Source organism: Chiloscyllium plagiosum, unplaced genomic scaffold, assembly GCF_037043375.1.
Source record: "Chiloscyllium plagiosum isolate Xiang-an unplaced genomic scaffold, Cpla_swu_hap1 HiC_scaffold_6, whole genome shotgun sequence".
NCBI classification, from domain to species: Eukaryota; Metazoa; Chordata; class Chondrichthyes; order Orectolobiformes; family Hemiscylliidae; genus Chiloscyllium; species Chiloscyllium plagiosum.
In genome coordinates this window covers 47,849,964-47,874,572 of record NW_028270144.1, presented here as the reverse complement: position 1 = coordinate 47,874,572, position 24,609 = coordinate 47,849,964, and the positions used below count along the sequence as shown (strand labels likewise).

The following is a 24,609-nucleotide window of genomic DNA, read 5'->3' as shown; positions in this document are numbered from 1 at the left end:
TCTTTTTCTCGGTGGTTGAAAGAATCATCTCTTTGACTTCTGCGTAATAATTTACAAAACATCAAAAGCACATAATACTTAAGCGCATACACTTTTGTCAGGACTTCCATCACATTGTTATTAATATATTCTGGTGTGATGCTTTGCTCCTCTTTAAAAAGCATCACTTACAAGCTACATACCCAATTAACACTACTTCCAATAAACCACATTACAAATGTGGTCCAGGGGAAAAAGTAATTGCAGAAACAAATCATTTCTGGAAATGCCACTAATGTTGTGTGCCGCGTAATTCATCAGCAACTAATTTTTTTCTGATTTGGAGATGTCAGTATTGGACTGGGGTGTACAAAGTTAAAAATCACACAAGGAGAAAGTGAGGACTGCAGATGCTGGAGATCAGAGTTGAAAATGTGTTGCTGGAAGAGCGCAGCAGGTCAGGCAGCATCCAAGGAGCAGGAGAATCGATGTTTCGGGCATGAGCCCTTCTTCAGGAACACATTTTCAGCTAAAAAAATCACACAACACCAGGTTATAGTCCAACAGGTTTAATTGGAAGCACACTAGCTTTCGGAGTGACGTTCCTTCATCAGGTGGTAGCACCTTATTTTTTTTCTGTGTGCGTAGGTTGGCTATATGTAAGTTCCTTTTCAGCAGCTCAACACAAAACTGTGTTTTACAGTTTAAAAAAAATAGCTTGCCTATGCTTTCTGGTTCCTTCTTACAGAATTCAATAGGTTTATGTGGAAGCACTAGCTTTCAGATGATTTTTAACTTTTTATCCACCCCAGTCTTCCGCATCATTCTGATAGAATGACAATGTTGTTGCAGTGTTTGTAAAGAAAATTCCCTTGCATTCTTAGGGAAATAATGATTTCTCCAATAATGAACTAAGTGCCAGTATTACCACTTTCCAGTCATTCCCATCTGTTCCCACAGTTTGGAGGAATCCTCTCAATTTCATGCTTGCCTACACGGCTTTATTTACATTGCAAACATGCTGCCGAAGGGCACAACAGGATGTCCTCAATACACAATACTTTCTATAAAAGTAATCTTCACTGGTCACTAAAACCTAAAATCTATTGACTTTATATGTGAATTGACTAATTCAAGATTAAATATTTTTTTAAAAATCACTTACAACCTTATGTTAAAATGCACTAGTTTTCACTTGGCATAACACAATCAGACACCTTGGCAACATTATCTGCTGTTTAGCTTTCAAAGCACATGTGTAATTATCAGCTTTGGTCTAATTGCAAAGCTTGAGTTAACACTTAGGGGAGGATCATGAATTGGAGACACAATACAGTTTCATTGCTGTGCAATTTCACCAGAGAGAATAGGCAGTAGACCCAAAGCAGAGACTCCTGGCATTGGAAAAGCAGCTGCAGCATGGTATGCTCAGCATTAAGACTCCTGGCATCACTGAGGTTGCAGTGGAGCTGATGCCTCACGGTCACCAGATGCATGTGGGTTCAGCGGCATCAGTGGCTGTGTTGGTGAGGTGCATTCAGTGGCAAACAGATGATGCCTAAAGAGCAGCGACTAATATATTGGTGGGTCTGACGCAGCTAGCAGCGAGATGATAGAGGAGAGGTGATGGTGCAAGTGCATTGGTAAACCAGCTCAGGACTCACTTTCAGTTATTTCTTTTATCTTTTTTATTCTAAAACTACTCAAAATGGTGTTGGAGTGTGGAAGCTTTTCACTGTATTTTACTGCATTATTCATGTAAACTGCAAGTGACAATAAATAAATCATTAATTAATTTGTTCAATTATTTCAGTTCTCTGAGATCAAGTAGTGCACCATTAAATCGACAGCGAGAGAGGATATAGATCAAGCTGTTGCAACAGGTTGTTGTTATTAACAGCACGAATCCAGGAAATTTGAAACATTATGCATATTTTACATTCAATGGAGAATCTCACACTACAAGTGATAAGGTGATATTCTTTCAACAAGATATAAATGAATACTACACGAATTAAAATTCCAATCTTTAAAATTGTAATTGGAGCTTCAAAAGAATCACATACAGTTAATGAATATCTATTATCACTCAACAATAATTGTAGCAAGCTCAATGGTAATAATGGAACACTGATTCAGTCTGATATGGCTAATAGCTTCTCCTGAATCAAACAATTCTTGTTAGAGTGTTGTGTGTTAATCACTATTGTCTCTGCTGTATGCACACAGTCTGTTCTATTATTTTTGCAACGATTCCATTTTTTGTGATTATTGCTGCCCAGATGAATTAAACAGACATTAAAATCAGATTTATACATTGTAGACAAAATTGGAACATTATTTTTCTTTACTGATATGATATTGAATCTCTGTGCGGATGAAACAACGATGAAGCATATTCTAACCATGAGTGAAAACCATTCCCTTCTTCACCGGTTTGTAATTTCCCACTGCTCACTAAGTGCTCTCATCTCACTTCATTGCTAATTCTGCATCATTTCTAAATTAACAACATGTGCTTGAGGGAGGAGAAAGGTTGCAGAAAGCAACACATCCCAGTTCAATCTCAAGTGCACGGAGTTTAAAGTTAAAACATGGAAATAAATGTAGAGAAATTAACTGCAGGGAAAAAAGATAATATACTGATTGGAAAGTGCATCCACTTCCCCTCTGTTCGCTCATGTTTATAGATTTAAGTTGACCTTTTAATGAAAAGAAAAGAAAGTACACAGTGACTCATCACTGTTTCCCCAACTCAGTGTCCCACAATTAACCCAGAATAAGGAGTTAACAATTTTTTAAAGAGGAAGGTCAAGATAACGATAAGAAATGGCAATTAAGTTGACTGTAATCAGTATGGGAGAATTGTGCAATAGCAACTGAAGTAGTAGGGAGAGGCACACTAAAGAAAATAACTCAGAAAAGTAAAGCAAAGCACAGACTAACAATGTGTGGCTCAAACAGGAAATGCAACTATGGAGAAAGTGTTTTGTAATCTTTACACACCATGATCAGAATGTATTCTTTATACAATAGCTCCCTCCATACTGCCTCAACCAAACACTCCAGGGTCGGAGGTAAAAGATTTCTCTACACTATAATAATGGAACACTGATTCAGTCCAATGTGGCTAATAGCCTCTTCTGAATCAAACGATTCTTGTTAGAGTGCTGTGTTAATCACTATTGTCTCTGCTGTGTATAAGAATGCAGAGTATAAGAATTAAAGAGTAAAAGATTTCTCTACCCTTTCTCTGACATGATCCTGTGAGTGTTTGGCAATGTCAGAATGTGTGGCAGGCTTTTTGCCCTAGTCATGGGGAAGGAATGATGAGGGAGGCTACTAGGGGAATGAGGAGGAAGATGGTAGTTAGTCAACTGATTGGAGTGTGAGTGAAGGGCATGTTATAAGCAGTGTTTGGGGAGATAGTGTGGCTGCAAAGTTGGGGAGGAGAAGGCATGAAACAACAGGGATGAGAGAAGGAGTCTGCAGCTGGAGAGAGAGAGAGAGAGAGAGAGAGAGAGAGAGAGAGAGAGAGAGAGAGAGAAAAAAAAAAAATCTACAGGGGAAAGCAAGTGGCTATAAATAAACTAGTTTCAAACCTGTCAGTCAAAAAAAGGAACATTTCGGTAACTAGGAGCTAGAAAAAAAAAACTTGAAATTACTGAAGATTTGAATTACTAACAAGTCAATGGTGTTATCACTAGTTTAGGATTGCAATATTGCTGGATGGGTAAGATTATCATGCATTCTATTATAATGAACTCTGTGCCAATTGATAAATTTTTAAATCTGAAATTTAGGTCTGATATCAGTAAATAGGATGGTAACTGATAGTTTAAGGACGGTTGTATGTAAAAAATTAATTACTTCTTTGTGTGTTGTGGTTTTAAGATTAATGAGTTGAAAATTATTGATGAATTCTTTGAATTCTGCTTCTGAGTCCAAATATCCTATATCAAATACAAAAGTTATTAAGTAATGCAGTTACATTGTAACATAAATGAGTCAGTGAGAATGAAAAAGTTACCTGGAAGAGGCGCCCTAAAAAAAATCCATGTTTAACCCATGATTGATGTGGAAATTAGCTTTCAACCAATATAAATGCCTCATTAATACTATCCTAATTTGTTTTTTATTACATAGCCCAGCATGGGCACTTTTTCAAATCTTCTATTGCTAAAATATTCCTATATCCCCCTGATACCTGAACTCTTAAATACTTTAATACCTTGGCTCGTGTTCCACAGCCTACTCTCTTTAAAATTTGATAATATCTGGAATTTTGCTGCTCATTTTCTCATTCTAACCAAATCAAGATTCGGAGATGCCGGTGTTGCACTGGGGTGTACAAAGTTAAAAATCAAACAACACCAGGTTATAGTCCAACAGGTTTAATTGAAAGCACTATAGCTTTCGGAGCACCGCTCCTTCATCAGGTGGTTGTGGAGGACACATTTGTAAGACAGAATTTATAGCAGAAGTTTTACATGAATTTACACAGTCTTTGAGCAAAGTACAATGTAACTCTGCAAGTAGAAATTCACCCCACAAATGTAGTGTCCATGTGTATACGTGTGTCTGTGTGTGTAGGAGTGCCTGTGTGTGTGTAGTGCAATGGTGGTCACCTGTCGTGTGACATGAACCCAAGGTCCCAATTGAGGCCCTCCCTATCAGTATGGAACTTAGCTATCAGCCTCTGCTCAGCCACTTTTCTCTGCTGCCTGTCCTGAAGTCCGCCTTGGAGGATGGTCACCCGAAGGTCCAAGGTCGAATGGCCTGGACCACTGAAGTGTTCCCCAACTGGGAGGGAACACTCCTGTCTGTTGATTATTGTGCGGTGCCCATTCATCTGTTGCCGTAGCCTTTGCTCGGTTTCCCCAATGTACCATGCCTCCGGGCATCCTTGCCTGCAATGTATAAGATAGACAACATTGGCTGAGTCACATGAGTACCTGCCATGTACATGATGGGAGGGGTCCCCATGTGTAATGGTGGTGTCCACACTCCGACACGTCTTGCAGCACCTACCGTGATAGGGTTGTTTGGAGTAGTCCTGAAAGCCGGGCTGCTTGCTATGAACAATGATCTGTTTGAGGTTTGGCAGCTGTTTAAAGGCAAGTAGTGGAGGTGTGGAGAAGGTCTTGGCAAGGTGCTCATCCTCATTGATAATGTGTTGCAAGTCATGAAGAACATGGCGTAGTTTTTCAGTTCTTGGGAAGTACTGGACAATGAAGGGTACCCTGTTGTTTGCAGCACGTGTCTGTCTGACACCTTTGACAACCAGTTTTTCATCCAGATACATGGAACAGCTATGGGGACCAGATGTGCACCCCAATATGCCAACACCTTCATGCACAGGTTCGAACAAGACTTCTCCTCTACGAAGGACCTCCAACCAACATTATACACAAGGTACATTGACGACACTTTCTTCCTCTGGGCCCATGGCGAGGAGTCACTGATTAAACGACAGTGATATCAACAAGTTTCATCCCACCATCACACTCACCGTGGACTACTCTCGACTATTTGTCTCATTCTTGCACACATGCATCTCCATCAAGGATGGGCACCTCAGCACCACACACTACCGCAAACCAACAGAACCTCAAAATGCTACACTTCTCCAGTTTCCATCCAAAACATATTAAAACAGCCACCTTCTATGGACAAGTCCTATGCGTCCACCAGATCAGTTCTGATGAGGAGGAACGTGACGGGCACCTGGAAGTACTCAGGGATGCCCTCATAAGAATTTGGTATGATGCTCAACTCATCGACCGCCAGTTCTGACATGCCACAGCAAGGAACCATAATGATCTTCTTAGGAGACAGACACGTGCTGCAACCGACAGGGTCCCCTTAATTGTTCAGTAGTTCCCAGGAGCTGAAAAGCTACGCCATGTTCTTCATGAACTGCAACACATTATCAATGAGGATGAGCACCTCGCCAAGACCTTCCCCACACCTCTACTGCTTGCCTTTAAACAACCGCCAAACCTCAAAAACAGATAATTGTTCGTAGCAAGCTGCCCGGCTTTCAGGACAACTCCATACAATCCTGTCATGGTAGGCGCTGCAAGACGTGTCAGAGTGTGGACATGGATACCACCATTATGCGTGGGGACACCTCCCACCATGTACATAGCAGGTACTCATGTGACTCAGCCAACGTTGTCTATCTTATACATTGCAGGCAAGGATGCCCGGAGGCATGGTACATTGGGGAAACCGAGCAAAGGCTACGGCAACGGATGAATGAGCACCGCACAACAATAAACAGACAGGAGTGTTCCCTCCCAGTTGGGGAACACTTCAGCGGTCTAGGCCATTCGATCTCGGATCTTCGGGTGACTATCCTCCAAGGTGGACTTCGGGACAGGCAGCAGCGAAGTGGCTGAGCAGAGGCTGATAGTTAAGTTCTGTACCCATTGGGAGGGCATCAATCGGGACCTTGGGTTCATGTCACATTGCAGGTGACCACCATTGCACAATACACACACACACACACGTATACACAGACACACGCACACTCACACACCCTTACAGGCACACACATGCATCCTCTCAGACTTAGGCCACTCTACACTCGCATACACATTCTCTCTCACATTCACAACCCCCACCCAGACAGACACACACACACACACACAAAGATCCAAATGCACACATATACATTTGTGGGGTGAATTTATACTTGCAGAGTTACATTGTGCTTTGTTCAAAACTGCATGAAATCACGTAAAACTCTTATCTCACTTTTTAGATTAGAATCAGTCTAAACATTATGGCACAGACAGAACACAGGGGGCTAACACCTTCAACATATTGTCTGGCTAACATCAATTATTACAGTTAACCTGAGAAGGTAACTTTTTATGTAAAAAAAAGTGTTGTGATTTACACATGAAAGAAGTCAAACTATCATGGTATTCGAACAGATGAAAGACTCAACAATCAAGGTATTTTTCAATGTATAATTTCAGTTACATCACACTGTAAACTTTTGCTATAAATTCTGTGCCTTACAATTGTGTCCTCCACAACCACCTGATGAAGGAGCGACGCTCCGAAAGCTAGTGCTTCCGATTAAACCAGTTGGACTATAACCTGGTGTTGTGTGATTTTTAACCAAATCATCACACTGTTTGCTGACCTACAGTAGTTGTTGTTTCAGCCACACTGGTTTTAAAATTCCTTCCATAGCTTGGTCCCTCAGTGTCTCGACAATCTCCTTCGGCTCGACACTACTCTGAAATATATGAGCACCTCAAATTCTGACTTCTTGAGCATTCCCAATTTTGATCTCTTGAAATTTTTCCACTGTCTCTTCAGCTGCCTTGGCCCCATGCTTTGAAATTCCTTGTCTAAACCTCTCTACGTCTCTCTTCCAATGTCACTGCATAAATTTCTTTGACTAAGCATTTGGTCACAATCCTAAATTTGGCTATTAGCTATATTCAAACCTAATTACGTGGCTCAATGTCATATTTTGTTTACAGTAATGATGGCATTGTGAAGTGCCCTTAGTGCATTTAATTCAGTAAAATATCAATGTTAATACACATTACAGTTGTTACATTAAGCTACAATCTGTTTCTCTATTTTTATTCAGTGTTGCACCTTTACAAAATACAAACAATATCATAAGCTATGAAAACTGTCTGAGGAAAAGACAGCATTATAATCTCACAAGCTACCAGAGGCCTTGAGCCTGTTATGCCATTTATGAACATTAAGTGGTCTCCTACCTCAGCTATACCTTTCCATCCACAATCACAGAAGTGTTGTGTCATTGAGGAGGTCATTTGGTCCACCGTGACTACACTGGCACTCTGACAAACATTACATCTTAGTGGTTTTTCATCATACACTTGCAGATTGTTTCTATTCAAAGGGTTATCCAACGCCCTTGTGAATGTTTGTTCTGTATCCCCGATTTCTTTGGTACATAATAATCTATCAATCACTGACTTGAATATGCTCAACCACTAAGAATTCACAGATTTTTGAGGATCGAAAAACATCCTCAATTCTGAGGGACTGCTTTAGAAGAAGAACTTATAATAGTGGTAAACATGGACACAAACTTCCATAAGCTGATTTTAATACTCAAGCCCTTCATGGACAAAAGTGATTTTTGAAATGGACAAATGCTGGCCTAAATTATGGGCAGCACGGTGGCACAGTAGTTAGCACTGCTGCCTCACAGTGCCAGAGACCCAGGTTCAATTCCCACCTCAGGCAACTGTCTGTGTGGAGTTTGCACATTCTCCCAGTGTCTGCCTGGGTTCCATCTGGGTGCTCCAGTTTCCTCCCACAGTTCACAAATGTGCAAGTTAGGTGAATTGGCTATGCTAAATTGCCCATAGTGTTAGGTGAAGGGTTAAATGTAGGGGAATGGGTCTGGGTGGGTTGCTCTTCAGAGGGTCGGTGTGGACTTGTTGGGCCGAAGGGCCTGTTTCCACATTAAGTAATCTGATCTAATCAAAATGGCTTCTGTGATCACCTAACCAGGTTGAGGCAAGGTCATGAAAACCATCAGCAAACAGGGAACACAGTCTGTTAACAATGCCATCAATGGCCTAAAATCTCTGCCAATAATTGGTAGGGCTATAAAATGCAACCCTACATCCAATCATTTTCCCTTAACTGACTCCCAATTGCAACCTAATAAAACCTGAACACATTTTTCTTTTGTGAAATTCATGATAGCTCAATCTGCTCATATTATGATTTTGTAAGTGTCCTAAATAATCAAATCAAGCTTTCGTTGTTTTCCTGGTAATATTTTGAAACATTCCACACACTCAGCAACAGCATTCAAAGTTGCATCAGTATATTAGAGAATAGCTACACCTTCAGAACATTGAAACTCCTCTCTTTGTTATTCTAGAAATATTCATTTTATTTTAATGTTTTTGTTTCAAATGGGCTAATTCTTGTGCTAACACAGTGGACAACTAATTCTGCTAAGACTATTAGCATTTAAAAAGATGGGCATGGTTACATTCAATTCTATTTATTTTTTTTACTGTTAAGGGCTTTAATTTTTCTTTCAACAAAGAAGTCTTGTCACTCACAGTTTAGGCTGAAAAGATGAAATCATAAACAAGCTTGGGAAAATGCAAGTCATCAGTTTTACGTGTCAGAGATCCAGAGTCTGACCCTCAGGATCCACAAAACCCAACCTCTTTCCTTATTTTTCAGGTGACTAAGGACAATATACAATGGCAACAATAAGCAAAAGTGTAGCTGATAACAGAAGCTGAATTTAAAAACAAAACTAGCTAGAAATACTCAGCAGGTCAAAGAATGATTTTAGTGAGAATAAGGTAAAGTTATGTGCCAATTGTGAGCTTCTCATCACAGAACTGTACTGGTCTTTTTCATGAAAATTACATTTCTTGCAGCACATTTTATCCTTATTAACTGATTAATCACTGTTAGCATAATTTGGAATAGGAACCATCAATTATCAACCAGGAGAGTTGAATACAAACTGGATTAAGAAGACACAATGAAGCCTCACAAGGACCAATCAGGTGACAGATGCCCTATTTCAGAATTAGTCTGTCTTTTCCTCCCTGACAATGATCGACAGCTGGCCCACATGCTCCATTATGGCCTGTCGATAGATCTAATCTTCTCCCCACAAAAGCCCCAGAGACTTGGAATATAGATCAAAGCAAAAATCTCCCTACCAGACCAAGCTGCAAATAGATCAGTACTGTGGCTCTGTTACTGTAATTGATAGTGCAAATGTGTCTCCAGTGACCTGAAGAGGACATCCTTTACATAAAAAGTAATTCCCATGTCTGATCTTTCTAACTTTCCAGATAGCTCACACACCATGTTCACAAAAACAACACAGTCAGAAAAATTGTTTACAGGCACTATACAACTACAAATGCAAAGAGTAGGCTAACCTCCTCAGGCAACATCATAAAGAGTTGCACTTTGTACTGAAACTTTTCATTCACGTCCTCATTTTTGTGTTGCTGCAGCCCTAACTCAACTTCCAAATAAGCCATATTTCACATCACTTACTTATCCCCTGTATTCAAACAGAGCTCTCTAATGTTCGAGAAGCATGATCACAGAAAGCTGAACAATTTCCTTTCAATTTAGCTCACTCCTGCTCCTGTTTTCTGTTTCTAAATCGAGTTTTCCTGTCTGTTTCCACAGTGAAAAGCTGAAAATATTTCATTTTGTTACATAGTAGTTCTTTATGCATCAACACATCTTGTACCACTCACAAAAATTCTACGTGTAAAACTTGAATGAGAGAGCAATCATTTTCTGAGGCCTATGACCGATCTGAGGGGGATCCAAGATGGTACCAAGGAATGCAGCCACACCTTTCGTGCAGTTTACATGGAACGTCTTGATGTGGAGTTCGTCAGTGCATATGCAATCACTATCTGCTGTTAAGCGATGCCATATTCCCATGAAGTACAGCAACATAGAAAATAGGAGCAGGAAGAGGCCATTTAGTCCTTTGAGCCTGCTGAGCCAATGTGATCATGGCAGAATCATCCAGCACAGCACTCTGTTCACACTTGCTCCTTGTAACTTTGATCCCTTTAGCCCTACAAACTATATATAACTCCTTTTCAAAACATTTAATTCATTGGCCTCAACCACTTTCTGCAGTAAAGAGGTCCACAGACTCACCAAAAAAAAAAGAAAATCCTCATCTCAGTCCTAAATGGCCTGTCTTGTGTTCTTAGACTGTGACTCTTGGTTCTGCATTCCCAGTTACTAAGAACATCTTTCCTGTGATTATCCTGTGTAGTCCTGTTAGAAAGAATAAAACAAAAATATGCAGAGCAGGTGGATTGTGATGTCACACCATCATTACTTGTTCAATGCCCCAGCAAAACTCTCAATTACACATTGCTGAACAAGCAAGGAATTTTTCCCAGCCCTCCAAGTTCAAAAGGGATGACTGACCATTTTCAGATTAGTTGCTGGATGTTTTCTATTACCTATTGGGATGATGCACAAAGAATTTGTTTTTTTCTCAGAAAAATTTAAAGCTGCTAAAGTCTGTAGAGAGTCATCATCAGCAGCAATCACTCACTAATGAGTACTATTAGGTAGAGAATTATTACTTTCTGTCATAAAACAAATAACTTCAGATGTTGACAAATCAAGTAAAAAACAGAAACTGCTGGATGGACTCAGACTATTTGGCAGCATTCATGGAAAGAAAGCAGAGTTAGTATTAAGTCCAGTGACACTTCTTCAGACTCTCTTTGGTTCACTCAGTTGGCCAAATTGCTGGTTTCTGATGCACAGTGATGCCAACAGCATAGGTTCAATTCCTGCATTGGCTGAGGTTACCATGAAGAGCCATCCTTCTCAACCTTTCCCCTTACATCAGCAATGGTGATCCTCAAGTTAACCCATCACCTGTTGTCTCTTTCTCTAACAAAATAGCAGAGCTATGTTGACTTTCCTTTACACATAAATGCTTCTGAAAATAAACATGCATAAATTTTATTCCTTTGAAACATCTTCTGCTTTTCCATTTTTATGACCAAAGTGAATGCTTTTAAACACTCCTATTTTACACTTCACTCACCACTCTGCTGTTCACTCACTTAACCCATCTTTAATTCTTTGCATTATCATCACAGGTAACATTGTATAATCAGCAAGCTTACATATGCTACCCTGTCTCTTCACCTAAATCATTAACATAGATTGCAAATGGCTGAGGCCCAAGCACTGATCCTTGTTGTATTCCATTAGTCACAGACTTCCACCATTTCCTGCCTGTGAACCAATTCTCTATCTAATGAGCCCTTAACCTATCTATTAAACATCATTTAACTTCATTAAATATCTTTTTTAAATCAAAGTATACTACATCTACTTATTTCCATTTACCTACTCTGCTGGTTAGATCCTTAAAAAGCTCTGATACCTTTTTGTAAAACCATATTGACTTTGTCTGATTATCCAATGATATTCCAGCATTCAATAATACATTCCAGCATTTTACTGATAACTGATAAGTAACTTGCTAATATTTTATTTTCTCTCCCCTACTTTTGTTAAATCAAAAACAGTGTATATTACAAACATCAAACTGCTCAAACCATTTTAAAATCTAGGGAGTATTGGAAATCTAATAATCAGTGCATCTACTATTCCTACAGATATATCTATTAGAATCCAGGTGAAAGCTATCAGATCTTGGGGATCTGTTGAATTTTACTGTCTATAAAAAAGTGACTTTTCTCTACTGATATTAATTACAATTGATTTACTTGTATTAATTATTTGATTACCCACTATTTTTAGTATGTGACATGTATATTGTGAAGACAGTTACAAAATATCTGTTGCATGTCTCTGGCATTTTGTCAATCTTTGTTTAATTTATTCTGCAGTTGTTTTGAAGGGACCAACATTTACTTTAATAACTCATCTCCTAAATGCTTACAAACATTTTAATTTGTTTATATTTCTGGCTAGCTTACTCGCATATTCTATTATTTGATTAATATTTTATTAATTTTATTTTGGTCCTTTGCTAGAGGACAAGTGCTGGAAAATTAGATTAGAATTGAAGCATGTTTTGTTTGGTACAGACTCGATTATTGAAGGACCTTTTCCTGAGGTGTAGACGTCTATGATGCTATGACATTCCCAATCCTCAGGCCTACTACTATTCATGACAAGATTATGAGCCTCTTTATTCACCTTATACCAGCCATTTCTGATTCTCTTCTCATTTGTGTTCAATTGGCTAGAGAGCTGCAGTTGTTTCCATGCTCAAACCAAAATTAATGGTTCTGCTGGGCCCAGTGACATCAGCTGCCTGTAATACTTATTCAAAAAAGGAAGACATGACTATCAGGATAATGCCTCTTCTGCCTGCTCTGAATTTAAGAATAAGTTCAAAATCAACCACATTCAGGTGAAACATTGTTGGATATGTCTGCTTGTCAATGTTATAGCCCAGCTGCCGCACGTCCGCTAGTAATAATAAATCAACTTGCATTATCTAAAAGCTTCCTGATCTGTCGCTCGATCTGCAACTGAGCTGGCGGTCAAACTGTAAAAGCTTTCCTGGGTCTCTGAAGGCCAAGCAATGTGTCTCTCCCATGAGGCTGGAAGGGGACTTAGTTCATGTACAGCCAACAGATACTATGGAAAATTATGCGACAGAAAGCAATCTGCAAACACGAAGTCAGAATTTACATTCTAAACTCTGCTGCCAAACACACACTTTGGCTCAAGTTGCAACTTTTCAGCTCATTAAGTGTTTGCTGAGGGACACTTATTCTCTGTTATCTGTGGACTTCTTAGCCATTGTTTCACGTACTTGCAAGAATGACCCCAGACTGAGTCATGTTTTTCCATTTTCTCATCTAATCGATTGCAAGGCCCCTTGTGGTAGTCAGAAGATTTACCCTGTATTTTTGTTATTTGTGGGAGGTCTGTGCCTTATCCTTTGCGGATAATGAGGTTTTGATGTACAATGTGACTAAAGAAACAGGTGACTTTCTGGAAGAGCACTTTTTGCTAAGGATTACATTTCATCCAGTGACTTTGTCTGTTGTGGTGCTGAAGTGACACCCTATTGGAATGAATGTTTGATACATTCTCATTTCCGACAGCTAAAAAAGTAAAAATTCACTATCAATATCCTGGGGATTACAACTGACCTGAATGTGAACTGGACTTTCTATATAAGGACTGTAGCTGTAGAGCAGCTAAGAGGCGAGGAATACTGTCGCGAGTGACTCATCTCCTGGACTCCCCAAAGCCTGTTCATAATCTACAAGACATAAGTTAGTTGTATGATGGCATACTCCCCATTGCCTGGATGGGTGCAACTCCAACAACACTTAAGATGATTTACATAAATTACAGGTATGATATGGTGGGCATCACAGAGACATGGCTGTAACGGGATCAGGATTGGGAGCTGAATATTCAAAATTTTACATCCTCTCAAAAAAACAGCAGGTTAACAAACGGGGTGGAGTTGCCTTATTAGTAAGAAATCAAACCAAATCAATAGTAAGAGACGAAGTAGGGTCAGATGGTGTAGAATCAGTGTGGGTAGAATTGAGGAACCGCAAAGGTTAAAAAACAATAGTTGGAGTCATGCACAGGCCTCCAAGCAGTAGTCAGGAGGTGGGGCACAAGATGCACCAGGAGATAGAAAAGATCTGTAGGAAAGGCAGAGTTACAGTGAACATGGGGGATTTCAATAGCAGGAAAATCAGGTTGATAGTAAGAATAGTAATTTGTGGAATGTGTACAAGATGACATTTTGGAGCAGTTTGTGGTGGACCCCATCAAGGAAACAGGCAATACTGGATTTATTGTTATGCAGTGAGGCAGACTTGATAAGGGAGCTTAAGGTGAAGGAATCCTAAGGAGGCAGTGATCATAACATGATTGAATTGACTCTGCAATTTGAGAGGGAGAAGATAGAATCAGAAATAATGATATTACAGCTGAACAAAGTCAAGAGGCATAGGAGGGAGCTGGGTAGAATTTACTGGGAGAGGAGGCTAGCAGGAAAGACAGTGGAACAGCAATGGCAGGAGTTTCTGGGGGAAATTCAGGAGACACAGCAGAGATCAATTCCGAGGAAAAAGAAGCATGGTACAGGGAGGATGAGGCAACCATGGATGACAAGGGATGTCAGGGAAAGTATAAAAGCAAAGGAAAAAGCACATAATGTGTCAAACTGCAGTTGGAAACCAGAGGATTGGGAAGCTTACAAAGACTAACAGAGAGCAACAAGAAAAGAAATAAGGAGGGAGAAGATTATAAATGAGGGTAAGATAAAGGAAGACTGTAAGAGTTTATTTAGATATATAAAAGGCAGAAGAGAGGCAAAAGTGGACATTGGGTCACTGGAAAATGACATTGGAAACACAGTAGTAAGGAACAAAGAAATGGCTAAGGAACTGAATAACTATTTTGCATCATTCTTCATGGTGGAAGACATGAGTAATATCCCAAAATTTCAAGAGAGTGAGGAGGCAGAACTGAGTATAGTGGCATTACCAAGAAGAAGTTACCAGAAAAACTGAATGTTCTGAGCTGGACAAATCATCTGGACCAGATGTACTACACCCCAGAGTTCCTAGGGAGATAGCTGAAGACATGGTTGAGGCGTTAGTGGTGATCTTTCAGGAATCACTAGAATCAGGGAGGGTCTCAGAGGACTGGAAAATCGCTAACATGTCACTCCTGTTTAAAAAGGGAGAAAGGCAAAAGACAGAAAATGACAGACTGATTAGCCTAACCTTGGTCATGGGTAAGATCCTGGAATCCATTGTGAAAATAACATTTCTGAATACTTGGAAGTGTGTGGTAAAACAGGGCAAAGTCAGCATGGCTTCATCAAGGGGACGTCATGCCTGACAAATCTGCTAGAATTCTTTGAGGAAGTAACAAGCAGGTTAGACCAAGGAGAGCCATTGATGCTATCAACGTCGACTTCAAGAAGGCCTTTAACAAGGTCCCGCAGAGAAGGCTACGAAATAAGATGGTGTTAGAGTCAAGGGGCTAGCATAGATAGAAGCTTGGCTGTTTGGAAAAAATGCAGAGAGTGGGGATAAAAGGGCCCTTCTTAGGGCAACCAGTGATAAGTGGTGTTCACAAGGTTTAGTGTTGGACCACAACTTTTCACTTTATACATTAACGATGAAGGAACTGAGGGCATTCCAGCTAAGCTTGCAGATGACTCAAAGATAGGTAGAGGGACGAGTAGCATTGAGGAGGTGGGGAGGTTGCAGAAGGATTTGGACAGATTAGGACAGTGGGCAAAGAAGGAGCAGATAGCGCACAGTGTGGGAAAGTGTGAGATCATGCACTTTGGTAGGAAGAATACAGGCATGCATTATTTTGTAAACGGGAAGAAAATTCAGAAGTCAGAAGTGCAAAGAGACTTGGAAGTTCTAGTCCAGGATTCTCTTAAGGTAAACTTGCAGGTTGAGTCAGTAGTTAGGAAGGCAAATGTAACAATGGCATTTATTTTGAGAGGACTTGAATATCAAAGCATGGCTGTTCTTCTGAGGCTCTATAATACTCTGGTTATACAACATTTTGAGTATTGTATGCAGTTTTGGCCCCATATCTCCAAAAGGATGTACTGACCCTGGAGTGTGTTCAGAGGATGTTCGTGAGAATGGTCCCAAGAATGAAAAGCTTAACATATGAGTAATGTTTGAGGACTCTGGGTCTATACTCAATGGAGTTAAAAAGGATAAAGGGGGATCTAATTGAAACATATAGAATACTGAATGGCCTGGATAGAGTAGATGTTAGGAAGATGCTTCCATTGGTAGGAGAGACGAGGACCTGAGGGCACAGCCTTTGAGTAAAGGGAAGACCCTTTAGAATGGAGATAAGAAGAAATTTCTTCTGACAGAGAGTGGTGAATCTATAGAATCTATTGCCACAGAAGGTTGTGGAGGCCAGGTCATATATTTAAGACTGAGATTGATAGGTTCTTGGTTATCAAAGGGATCAAGGGTTATGGGGAGAAAGCAGGAGAATGGGATTGAAAACTTATCAGCCATGATTGAATGGTGGAGCAGACCCAATGGGCTGAATGGCCTAATTTCTCCACCTATGTCTTATGGTCTTATAGTTCAGGACAAAGCAGCCCACTATCGAGACCACATAAACAAACATTCACTCCCTCCATAACCAACTCTCAGTAGCAGTAATACGTATCATTCATATAATGCGCTACAGAAATTCATCAACACTCCTTGCAAAGTACTTTTGAAATCCACAACCACGTCCATCTAGAAGGAAAAAGGCAGCAGATACATGGGAACACCACCACCTACAAGCTCCCCTCCAAGTTACTCACCATCCTGACTTGGAAATTTTTCCTTCAGTGACACTAGATCAAATTCCTGGAACTCCCTCCCTAACAGCATTGCAGGTGCACATACAACACATACATTGCAGTAGTTCATGAAGGTAGCTCACCACTATCATTTCAAGGGCAATGAGAGATGGGTAATAAATACTAGCTTAACCAGTGATGACTACATCCCATGAATAAACAGAAAAATTACAGACACAGCAAATAACGACATCCTGAAAAGAAAATCAGCCAGCTATCAAACTGGTAAAATATAAAATTAAGCAAAAACAGGTTTAAAGAACATCTTGCTACATTTTATCTGCCAGCTTCTGAGGGAAAACTGGCTTGTTCTGGACCCTCTCATTTATAAGCAAAAGTTCGATGACAGAGCTCTCCCCTCTGATTCAGAGTCTCTGGGTTCAGGTTCCATTCCAGGCCTGGGGTGCAAGTCTAATATTCCAGTGCAACACCAGTATGTTGCACTATTAGACATGGTGTATTTAAGATAAGGCTTCAAACTGAGGCTTTTTTATCCTCTGCTGTGCCCAGATAATGGGTTCTCTGCCAGTGTTTCGAAGAAGAGTAGGGGTGTATTCCCGAAGATTGTGAATAATATGAATCCCTCAATCACACCATAAAAATAGATTGTCTGGTCATTATCATGTTGCTGTTTGTGGAAATTTACTTGTTTCCTCCGTTACAAAACTCACTACATTTCAAAAATACTTCATGGACTGTAAAAGGCTTTGAAGTACCTGATGGTTGTAACAGACAGAAAAGATACACACTTTGTCTCCAAATTATGTCACAGGACATAAGTGTATCAACAGGTAAATGTGTATCTGGAATTTCTCTCTCAACTATTATGACTTAGATCTGTATTCATACTTCAAACTGTTTAATGTCTCCATTCAACATGAGGAGAAGGAACTCAGAGGCAAATGTGCCAAGTATTTGTAAAGGAGAATCAGGACATGATTATTAAGGTGATAATGTTAAAACTTCCATTCAAAGCAATTCTTTACCCCATTAAAGCTGTTAATGTTCAGAGGAGATCAATGGGACTAACCATCATTAGAAAGAATAACTGGCAGCAAATCAAGACTTTGTGGTCTGCAAATGCTCACATCTTTTCTTGGAAGCTTCTACCCAACGCATAAACCTGTAATTTGTCTTACAAAGCTGCATGGTACCAGAACCTTTTGGTGACAACTTTTTATTAATAAGAGGTTTGACATATGTGTAGGAAATTGTTCGAGTCTCTAATCACATATAGGGAACTGAACATGGGAAAAACAATTCAGTTAATCAGGGAGAGCCATCATGAATTCATGACAGGCAGGTCATACCTGAAACCTCACTGATTTTTTTCAAGACATAACTAAGTTAATGGGCTAGGGCATTGTTCATATGGACTTCTAGAATGCATCTGATAATGTCCCGCATAAGAAAGTGTTAAAGAATTGAGGGCAAATTACCGGCATGGCTAGGAAATTGTTTCAGTCGCAGGTGACAGCAAGTAGGGAAATAATAGGTAGACACTCAAATTAGCAGAATGTGATTAGTAGTGTCCCACAAGGATATTAGGCCCTCAATTATTCACCTTATTTGTTAACAACTTGGACAATGGCATAGTCCCAATTTGTTAACAACACAAAGTTAGGCAGCATTGCAGACAGTGCAGATGATTGCATGAATTTACAAAGGGATATGAATAGACTAAGTGAATGGACAAAATTGTGGCACTTGGAGTTCAATGAAAACAAGTGCGAGATTATCCATTTTGGACCAAAATAGGACCGATCAGGATACTTTCTGGTTGAATAAAGCTAATTACAATGGATGTTCAAAGAGATTTGTGGTTCAAGTGGTGCAGAAAATATTCAGAAAAGCTAATGGAATGCTGCCCTTAATATCTAGAAGACTGGAGTATAAGGTTATGATGTAGTTAGACAAATATCTGGTTAGACCCCACTTAGAGTGCTGTGACCAGATCTGGGAACCACACCTGAGGAAAGACATATTCACCTTGGGGGAGTACAACATACATTTACAAGAAGGATACCTGGACTTCAGGGATTAGGTTATGAGGAGAGATTATAAAATAAGACCTGTTTTCTCTAGAATCTAGAAGATAAGGGATGGTTTGACCAAAATCTTCAAGTTATTAACAGGAAGTAGTCAGGTTAATAAAGATAAACTATACCTTGTGGTTGGAGAGTCTAGAATAAGGGGGAATAATTTAAAAATTAGGGCCAGACTGTTCAGAAGAGATGTTAAGATGTGCTTTTACACACAAAGGTACTATATTTTTGGAACTCTCTTCCATAACTGGCAGTGGATACTAGATCAGTTGTTAGTTTTAAATCTGAGATCAATAAATGTTTGCTAAACAAGAATATTAAGGGATATGGGCCAAAGTCAGGTTTATGGAGTTAGGCCACAGATCAGTCATGATTTCATTGAATTACAGAAATGGCCTACTCATGTTCTTGTATTCCTATATTCATATCCAGACACCATTTGCTGGGCAAAGTAGTGGAGAACACTATCATATCTAAATACTTGGATACAACTGTTTCCCTCCATAGCTTGAATCCAGAGGCTGAAACAGAATACGTTTCTTGTATGCATGATGAGGATGTAATTTAGCCATGAGTAGTCATCTTTCAGTGTAATATGAGAGGAATTATTGCTGGAGATGTCCTTACTGTTTTTTAGTGTATGGTTTATCTGGGCAGTGTCAAGGCATAGCTTTCTTTAATGAAATAAAGTTTGATTTATTGTTGTCACATATACCAAGATACAGTGAAAAGTATTGTTTTGCATGCTATATAGACAGATCATATTTTACGAAGGTTAAGATTGAAGGTTAGGATTCTCATACACAATAGTGAATTGAATATCCACTACAATATATTCAATTACATAAATGTCTGTCAAAGTTGTTGGTAAAAGTTATTTGTTTTCCTTCTACACCATAATAACTATTATATGAAAGATGTGGATGCTTTGGAGAGGGTTCAGAGGAGGTTTACCAGGATGCTGCCTGGACTGGAGAGCTTATTTTATGAAGACAGGTAGACTGAGATCGGACTTTTTTCATTGGAGAAAAGGAGGAGGAGAGGGGACCTAATTGAGGTATACAAGATAATGAGAGGCATAGATAGAGTCGATAGCCAGAGACTATTTCCCAGGGCAGAAATGGCTACCACGAGGGGTCATAGTTTTAAGCTGGTTGGAGGAAAGTATATAGGGGATGTCAGAGGTGGGTTCTTTACACAGAGAGTTGTGAGAGCATGGAATGCGATGCCAGCAGCAGTTGTGGAAGCAAGGTCATTGGGGACATTTAAGAGACTACTGGACATGTGTATGGTCACAGAAATTTGAGGGTGCATACATGATGATCAATGGTCAGCACAACATCGTGGGCTGAAGGGCCTGTTCTGTGTTGTACTGTTCTATGTTCTATGTATAATCATAACCATGACATGATTCTGTATCACTGAATGTATTTAATTGTCAATGGATAAGTATCTCCATGAGGAGCAACAATTAGGTAAATCACATGTGACAGATTCAACCATGAAATATAAGCCCAACAACATTTATTTCCTGATGATGGGCTTATGCCCGAAATGTCGATTCTCCTGCTCCTCCAATGCTGCCTGAACTGCTGTGCTTTTCCAGCACCCCACTGTCAACAACATTTATTTTCTACATAAAGACTGGCCAATATGTATTCCATTGAAAACATGTGGTAAGTTTTGTATAAATGCTAATGTGCCAGCTTACGCAGTCTACCTGAAAGTGATGGTGGTTCTCACCAATATTTTTAAAAAGTTGCCCACAGGAAAATCAATCTCCATGGTGTGGATTTACAATTTCTCAACATCTGTTTGATTCTTGTGCTTTGTCATGAAAATCTCCAGGCCTCCATCAGCAGTGATATCATTACCAAGTAAGCAGCCACTGTAGTACCCTCACAGACAACAAACCAGGAAGTAAGTGACACCTAGGGATCCTTGATGCCACAATCGATCAAATGCGGCCTTGATGTCAAGGGCTGTCATTCTCACCTCATCTCTAGAATTCATTTCTTTTGTCCATGTTTGAATCTAGGCGATGATGAGGTCAGGACTGAGTGCCCTGGTAGAACCCAAAGTGGGCATCATTGAGCAGGTTATTTCGGAAAGGGTGCTAATATAGTATTAGCACTGTTGATGACACCTTCCATCACTTTACTAATGATCGAGAGTGGACCGTTGGGGTGGTAATTTTGTCCTGCTTTTTATGTACAGGACATATCTGGACAATTTTTCACATGGTCGGGTAGGATACCAATGTTGTAACTATACTAGGGGAGCAGCAAGTTCAGTACTATTGCCAGAATTTTGTAAGGGCCCATAGCGTCTGCCATATCCAGTGCCTCTAACCATTTCTTGATCTCACATGGAGTGAATTGAATTTGCTGAAGACTAGTATCTATTTTACTGGGGATCACCGAAGGAGGCCGAGATGAACCGTCTTCTTGACAATTCTAGCTGAAGATTGCTGTGAATGCTTCATCCTTACCTTTTGTACTTGTTTGTTAGGAGAAAGTGAGGTCTGCTGATGCTGGGGATCAGAGCTGAAAATGTGTTGCTGGAAAAGCGCAGCAGGTCAGGCAGCATCCAGGGAACAGGAGAATCGACATTTCGGGTTATGCCCGAAACGTCGATTCTCCTGTTCCTTGGATGCTGCCTGACCTGCTGCGCTTTTCCAGCAACACACTTGTTTGTTAGGCTCTTTCATCATTGAGCATGGGAATGTTTGCGGAGTGTCCTCTTACAGTGAATTGTTTAATTGTACACCACCATTCACGACTGGATGTGGCAGGACTGCAGAGATTAGATCTGATCTGTTGGTAGTGAGATCACTTAGCTCTGTCTGTCACTTGCTACTGGTGATATTTGGTATGCAAGTAGTCCTGTTTGGTAACTTCATCAGGTTGACACCTCATTTTCAGGTGTGCCTGGTGTTGCTCCTGGCATGCTCTCCTGCACTCTTCATTCAAACTGTGGTTGTTCCCTGGCTTGATGGTAATGGTTGAGTAGAGGGTATGCCAGGCCATGAGGTTACAGATTGTGCTGTAGTGCAATTCTGCTGCTATTGATGGCCCATAGAACCTCATGGAAATCCAGTCTTAAATGCTAGATTTGTTTGAAGTCTGTCCCATTTAGCATGGTGACGATGCTACACCGTGCTTAATTCTGGTGACGAACCAGGGGCAGCTTCTGGTGATGAGGCAATATGGTACTCTTGCTGGCTCTCCAGTGGCTCAGGCCTCCTTTATATCCATGAGGTCCTGTCCATGCCAACCCTCTGTGAAAATCCATGTGCATTGGAACAAATCTATCACCCTCACCAATCGTACTGGTTATCTCTGGATATCTAAAGCCAGACCTTCCTTTTACAAAGTATTTCTCACTGACCTTCTGAACAACTTTTTTAAAAAATCTTCTCTCAGTTTGCCCATGATTAAGTTTAGGCTGGCTAAACCAGTCAATATCTCAGCTGGCTCTTCCTCTCTTTTTTGGGCAACAACACAATGTTTAAAGTCCTCTGAAATAGCCCTATACAGGCTGATATCCTGTCACCAAGCCATCAATAATTTACATGTGTAGAGTCTTTAACACTGATCTAGTCTCCTTAGAGCCAGCTCTTGGAGTGAACAGAACCTCTGATACTCCTATTTATATCTATCAACCAGAGGTCCCTGATTGGACACAATTAATCACCCCAATCAAAAACTCACATTCTATGAGGTCCACCAGGCTGACCCCACTACAATCGCTACATCTCTCTCCTTCTGAGTCCGAGGACATCGGCCTATTCTTTTGTTGTCGCTCCTCCTGGGGCATTTTAGCACCGGCTCAGGTTCCTCTGATACAGACAGAGTGCAATGCACAATAACTTGCGTCTTGCTTCTGGAGCATTTCAGAAGAAGAGAATGATTTTCTTCAGGAGCATGCTTTTCTCTTGTCACCACAAAAATGATCACAGAGACCGGTATTCTATCACTAAGTCACTTACTTACATGGATAGTCCGTGATACTGATCCAGCTCTCTCAGAGCCAGCTGTCAAAGTGAACAGAACCTCTGACACCCCTGTTTATATCTGTCAGACCAAATTAATGGCTGTACAACAGGGGACTCATATTTTATGAAGTCCACCTGGTTGACGTGATTACAATCGCTACAACCGTCAATCTTCCAGCACTGCCTATGGCCAACCTTGACTGGAAATCAATGCTCAAAGCCTCCTCTAATTCTTCCTTTGCTTCTCTAGGAAGTCTAGGAGACATTTCATCTCTCTTGGGTACTTTAACTTCTATTAGGAGGTAGTCACTCTTCTTCCAGATACCTGAAAACTTCTCAAACATTATGACTAATCAAAGATCACACTGCCACATATCCTCCTGCAGAATTAAATACTCATTGCCATTTGAATCATGAGGTGATAAATCTGTTGTACAGAATGTGAAAGCAGATATTTTGCAAGCACAATTACATTGTTCTGCACTTTTCAGAGGCACTGGAACAGCTGTAATATAATTTGAGCTAACCATTTAGTCCAGGACTTGATTTGAAAGGGAAAAAAAAATTGAAACTCAAGACAATGTCGAGATCTATTGCAACATGTCTATCAGTGAAGTTTCAGTGGCACAGTGGCTCAGTATTTTAGCACTACTGCCTCACAGTGTTCAGGACCCAAGTTCACTTCTAGCCTTGAATTACTGTCTGTGTGGAGTTTGCATGTTCTCGATTTGGGTTTCCACTAGGTGCTCCAGTTTTCTTCTATAGTCCAATGGTGTGCAGCTTAGGTGTATTGGCCATGACAAATTGTCTGTAGCGTGCAGACGAGGTGGTAAATATGTGGTTACAGGGTAGGGTCAGGTTTGGATCTGGGAGGGGCAATGCTCTTTGGAGGGTCAGTGTGGACTTGTTGGGCTGAATTGCCTCTTTTCATACTGCAGGGATTCTGTAATTTTAAGTACAAATATTAATCAAGCTCACAAAGTGACTGTGCTTTTACTTTGTAGTCAATGACGTCGTGTAAAATGTTCAATTGGATTAATTGTTGGTAATTCACTGCTAACTATTAACTTCCTTTGTGACAAGGGCAAAGAGTCATTTCTCTCAATACAAAAAAGTTCTGTCTGTGTGAGGTATATTGTTCCATACAATGAGCTCACACCTAAAGGAAAGCTGAAAGAATAAACAAAATCCTTCAGGAGAATGTTACACTCAACACAACCTTGTGGTCTAGAATTATGCGCAATTTGGATAACAAAGAGGTACAGCAGTTTCCATTCATGAGGCACATCTAAATTCCTTTGAGGACTTACAGCAGAGAGCCAGAAGCTCAAGAGAGTATTGGATGAAAGACTGCAAAACTGCAAAATTTCAAAATCGCCAATACACTTACCATCAAATTTCTTATGCCTGGAAACAAATGTTGTACGCAGAAAGTGACTGGTTTCTTCGACCATATTTTCAAACTCCAGTTTGCTTTGCTGGCTGAGCTTGTCTTCCATTTCTGAGGTGCAGCACGTGTAACCTTTTGAACATATTCGCAGATGCTCCCCTGAAAAGAAATTGAAAAGTCATTTAGCAGTAAACAAACTGGACCTCCATTGTGAATTGATATGGCGGTTTATGGTAAGCTTTGCAATGAAATTGTTGTTTTCCTGGGTTGGCTGGATGTTATTACAGTTCTG

The 24,609-nt window shown here is 40.2% G+C and overlaps 1 protein-coding gene across 1 annotated transcript in view; it reads right to left on the bottom strand.

The window, feature by feature from the left end:
• The window catches only part of LOC122550548 (glypican-6-like), a 1,037,604-nt gene that overhangs the window by 725,648 nt on the left and 287,347 nt on the right, over window positions 1-24,609 (bottom strand). The window contains exon 2 of the mRNA XM_043691449.2: window positions 24,318-24,476. Within this exon, the coding sequence (XP_043547384.1) occupies window positions 24,318-24,476 (159 nt within the window). The remainder of the gene's footprint in view (window positions 1-24,317; window positions 24,477-24,609) is intronic.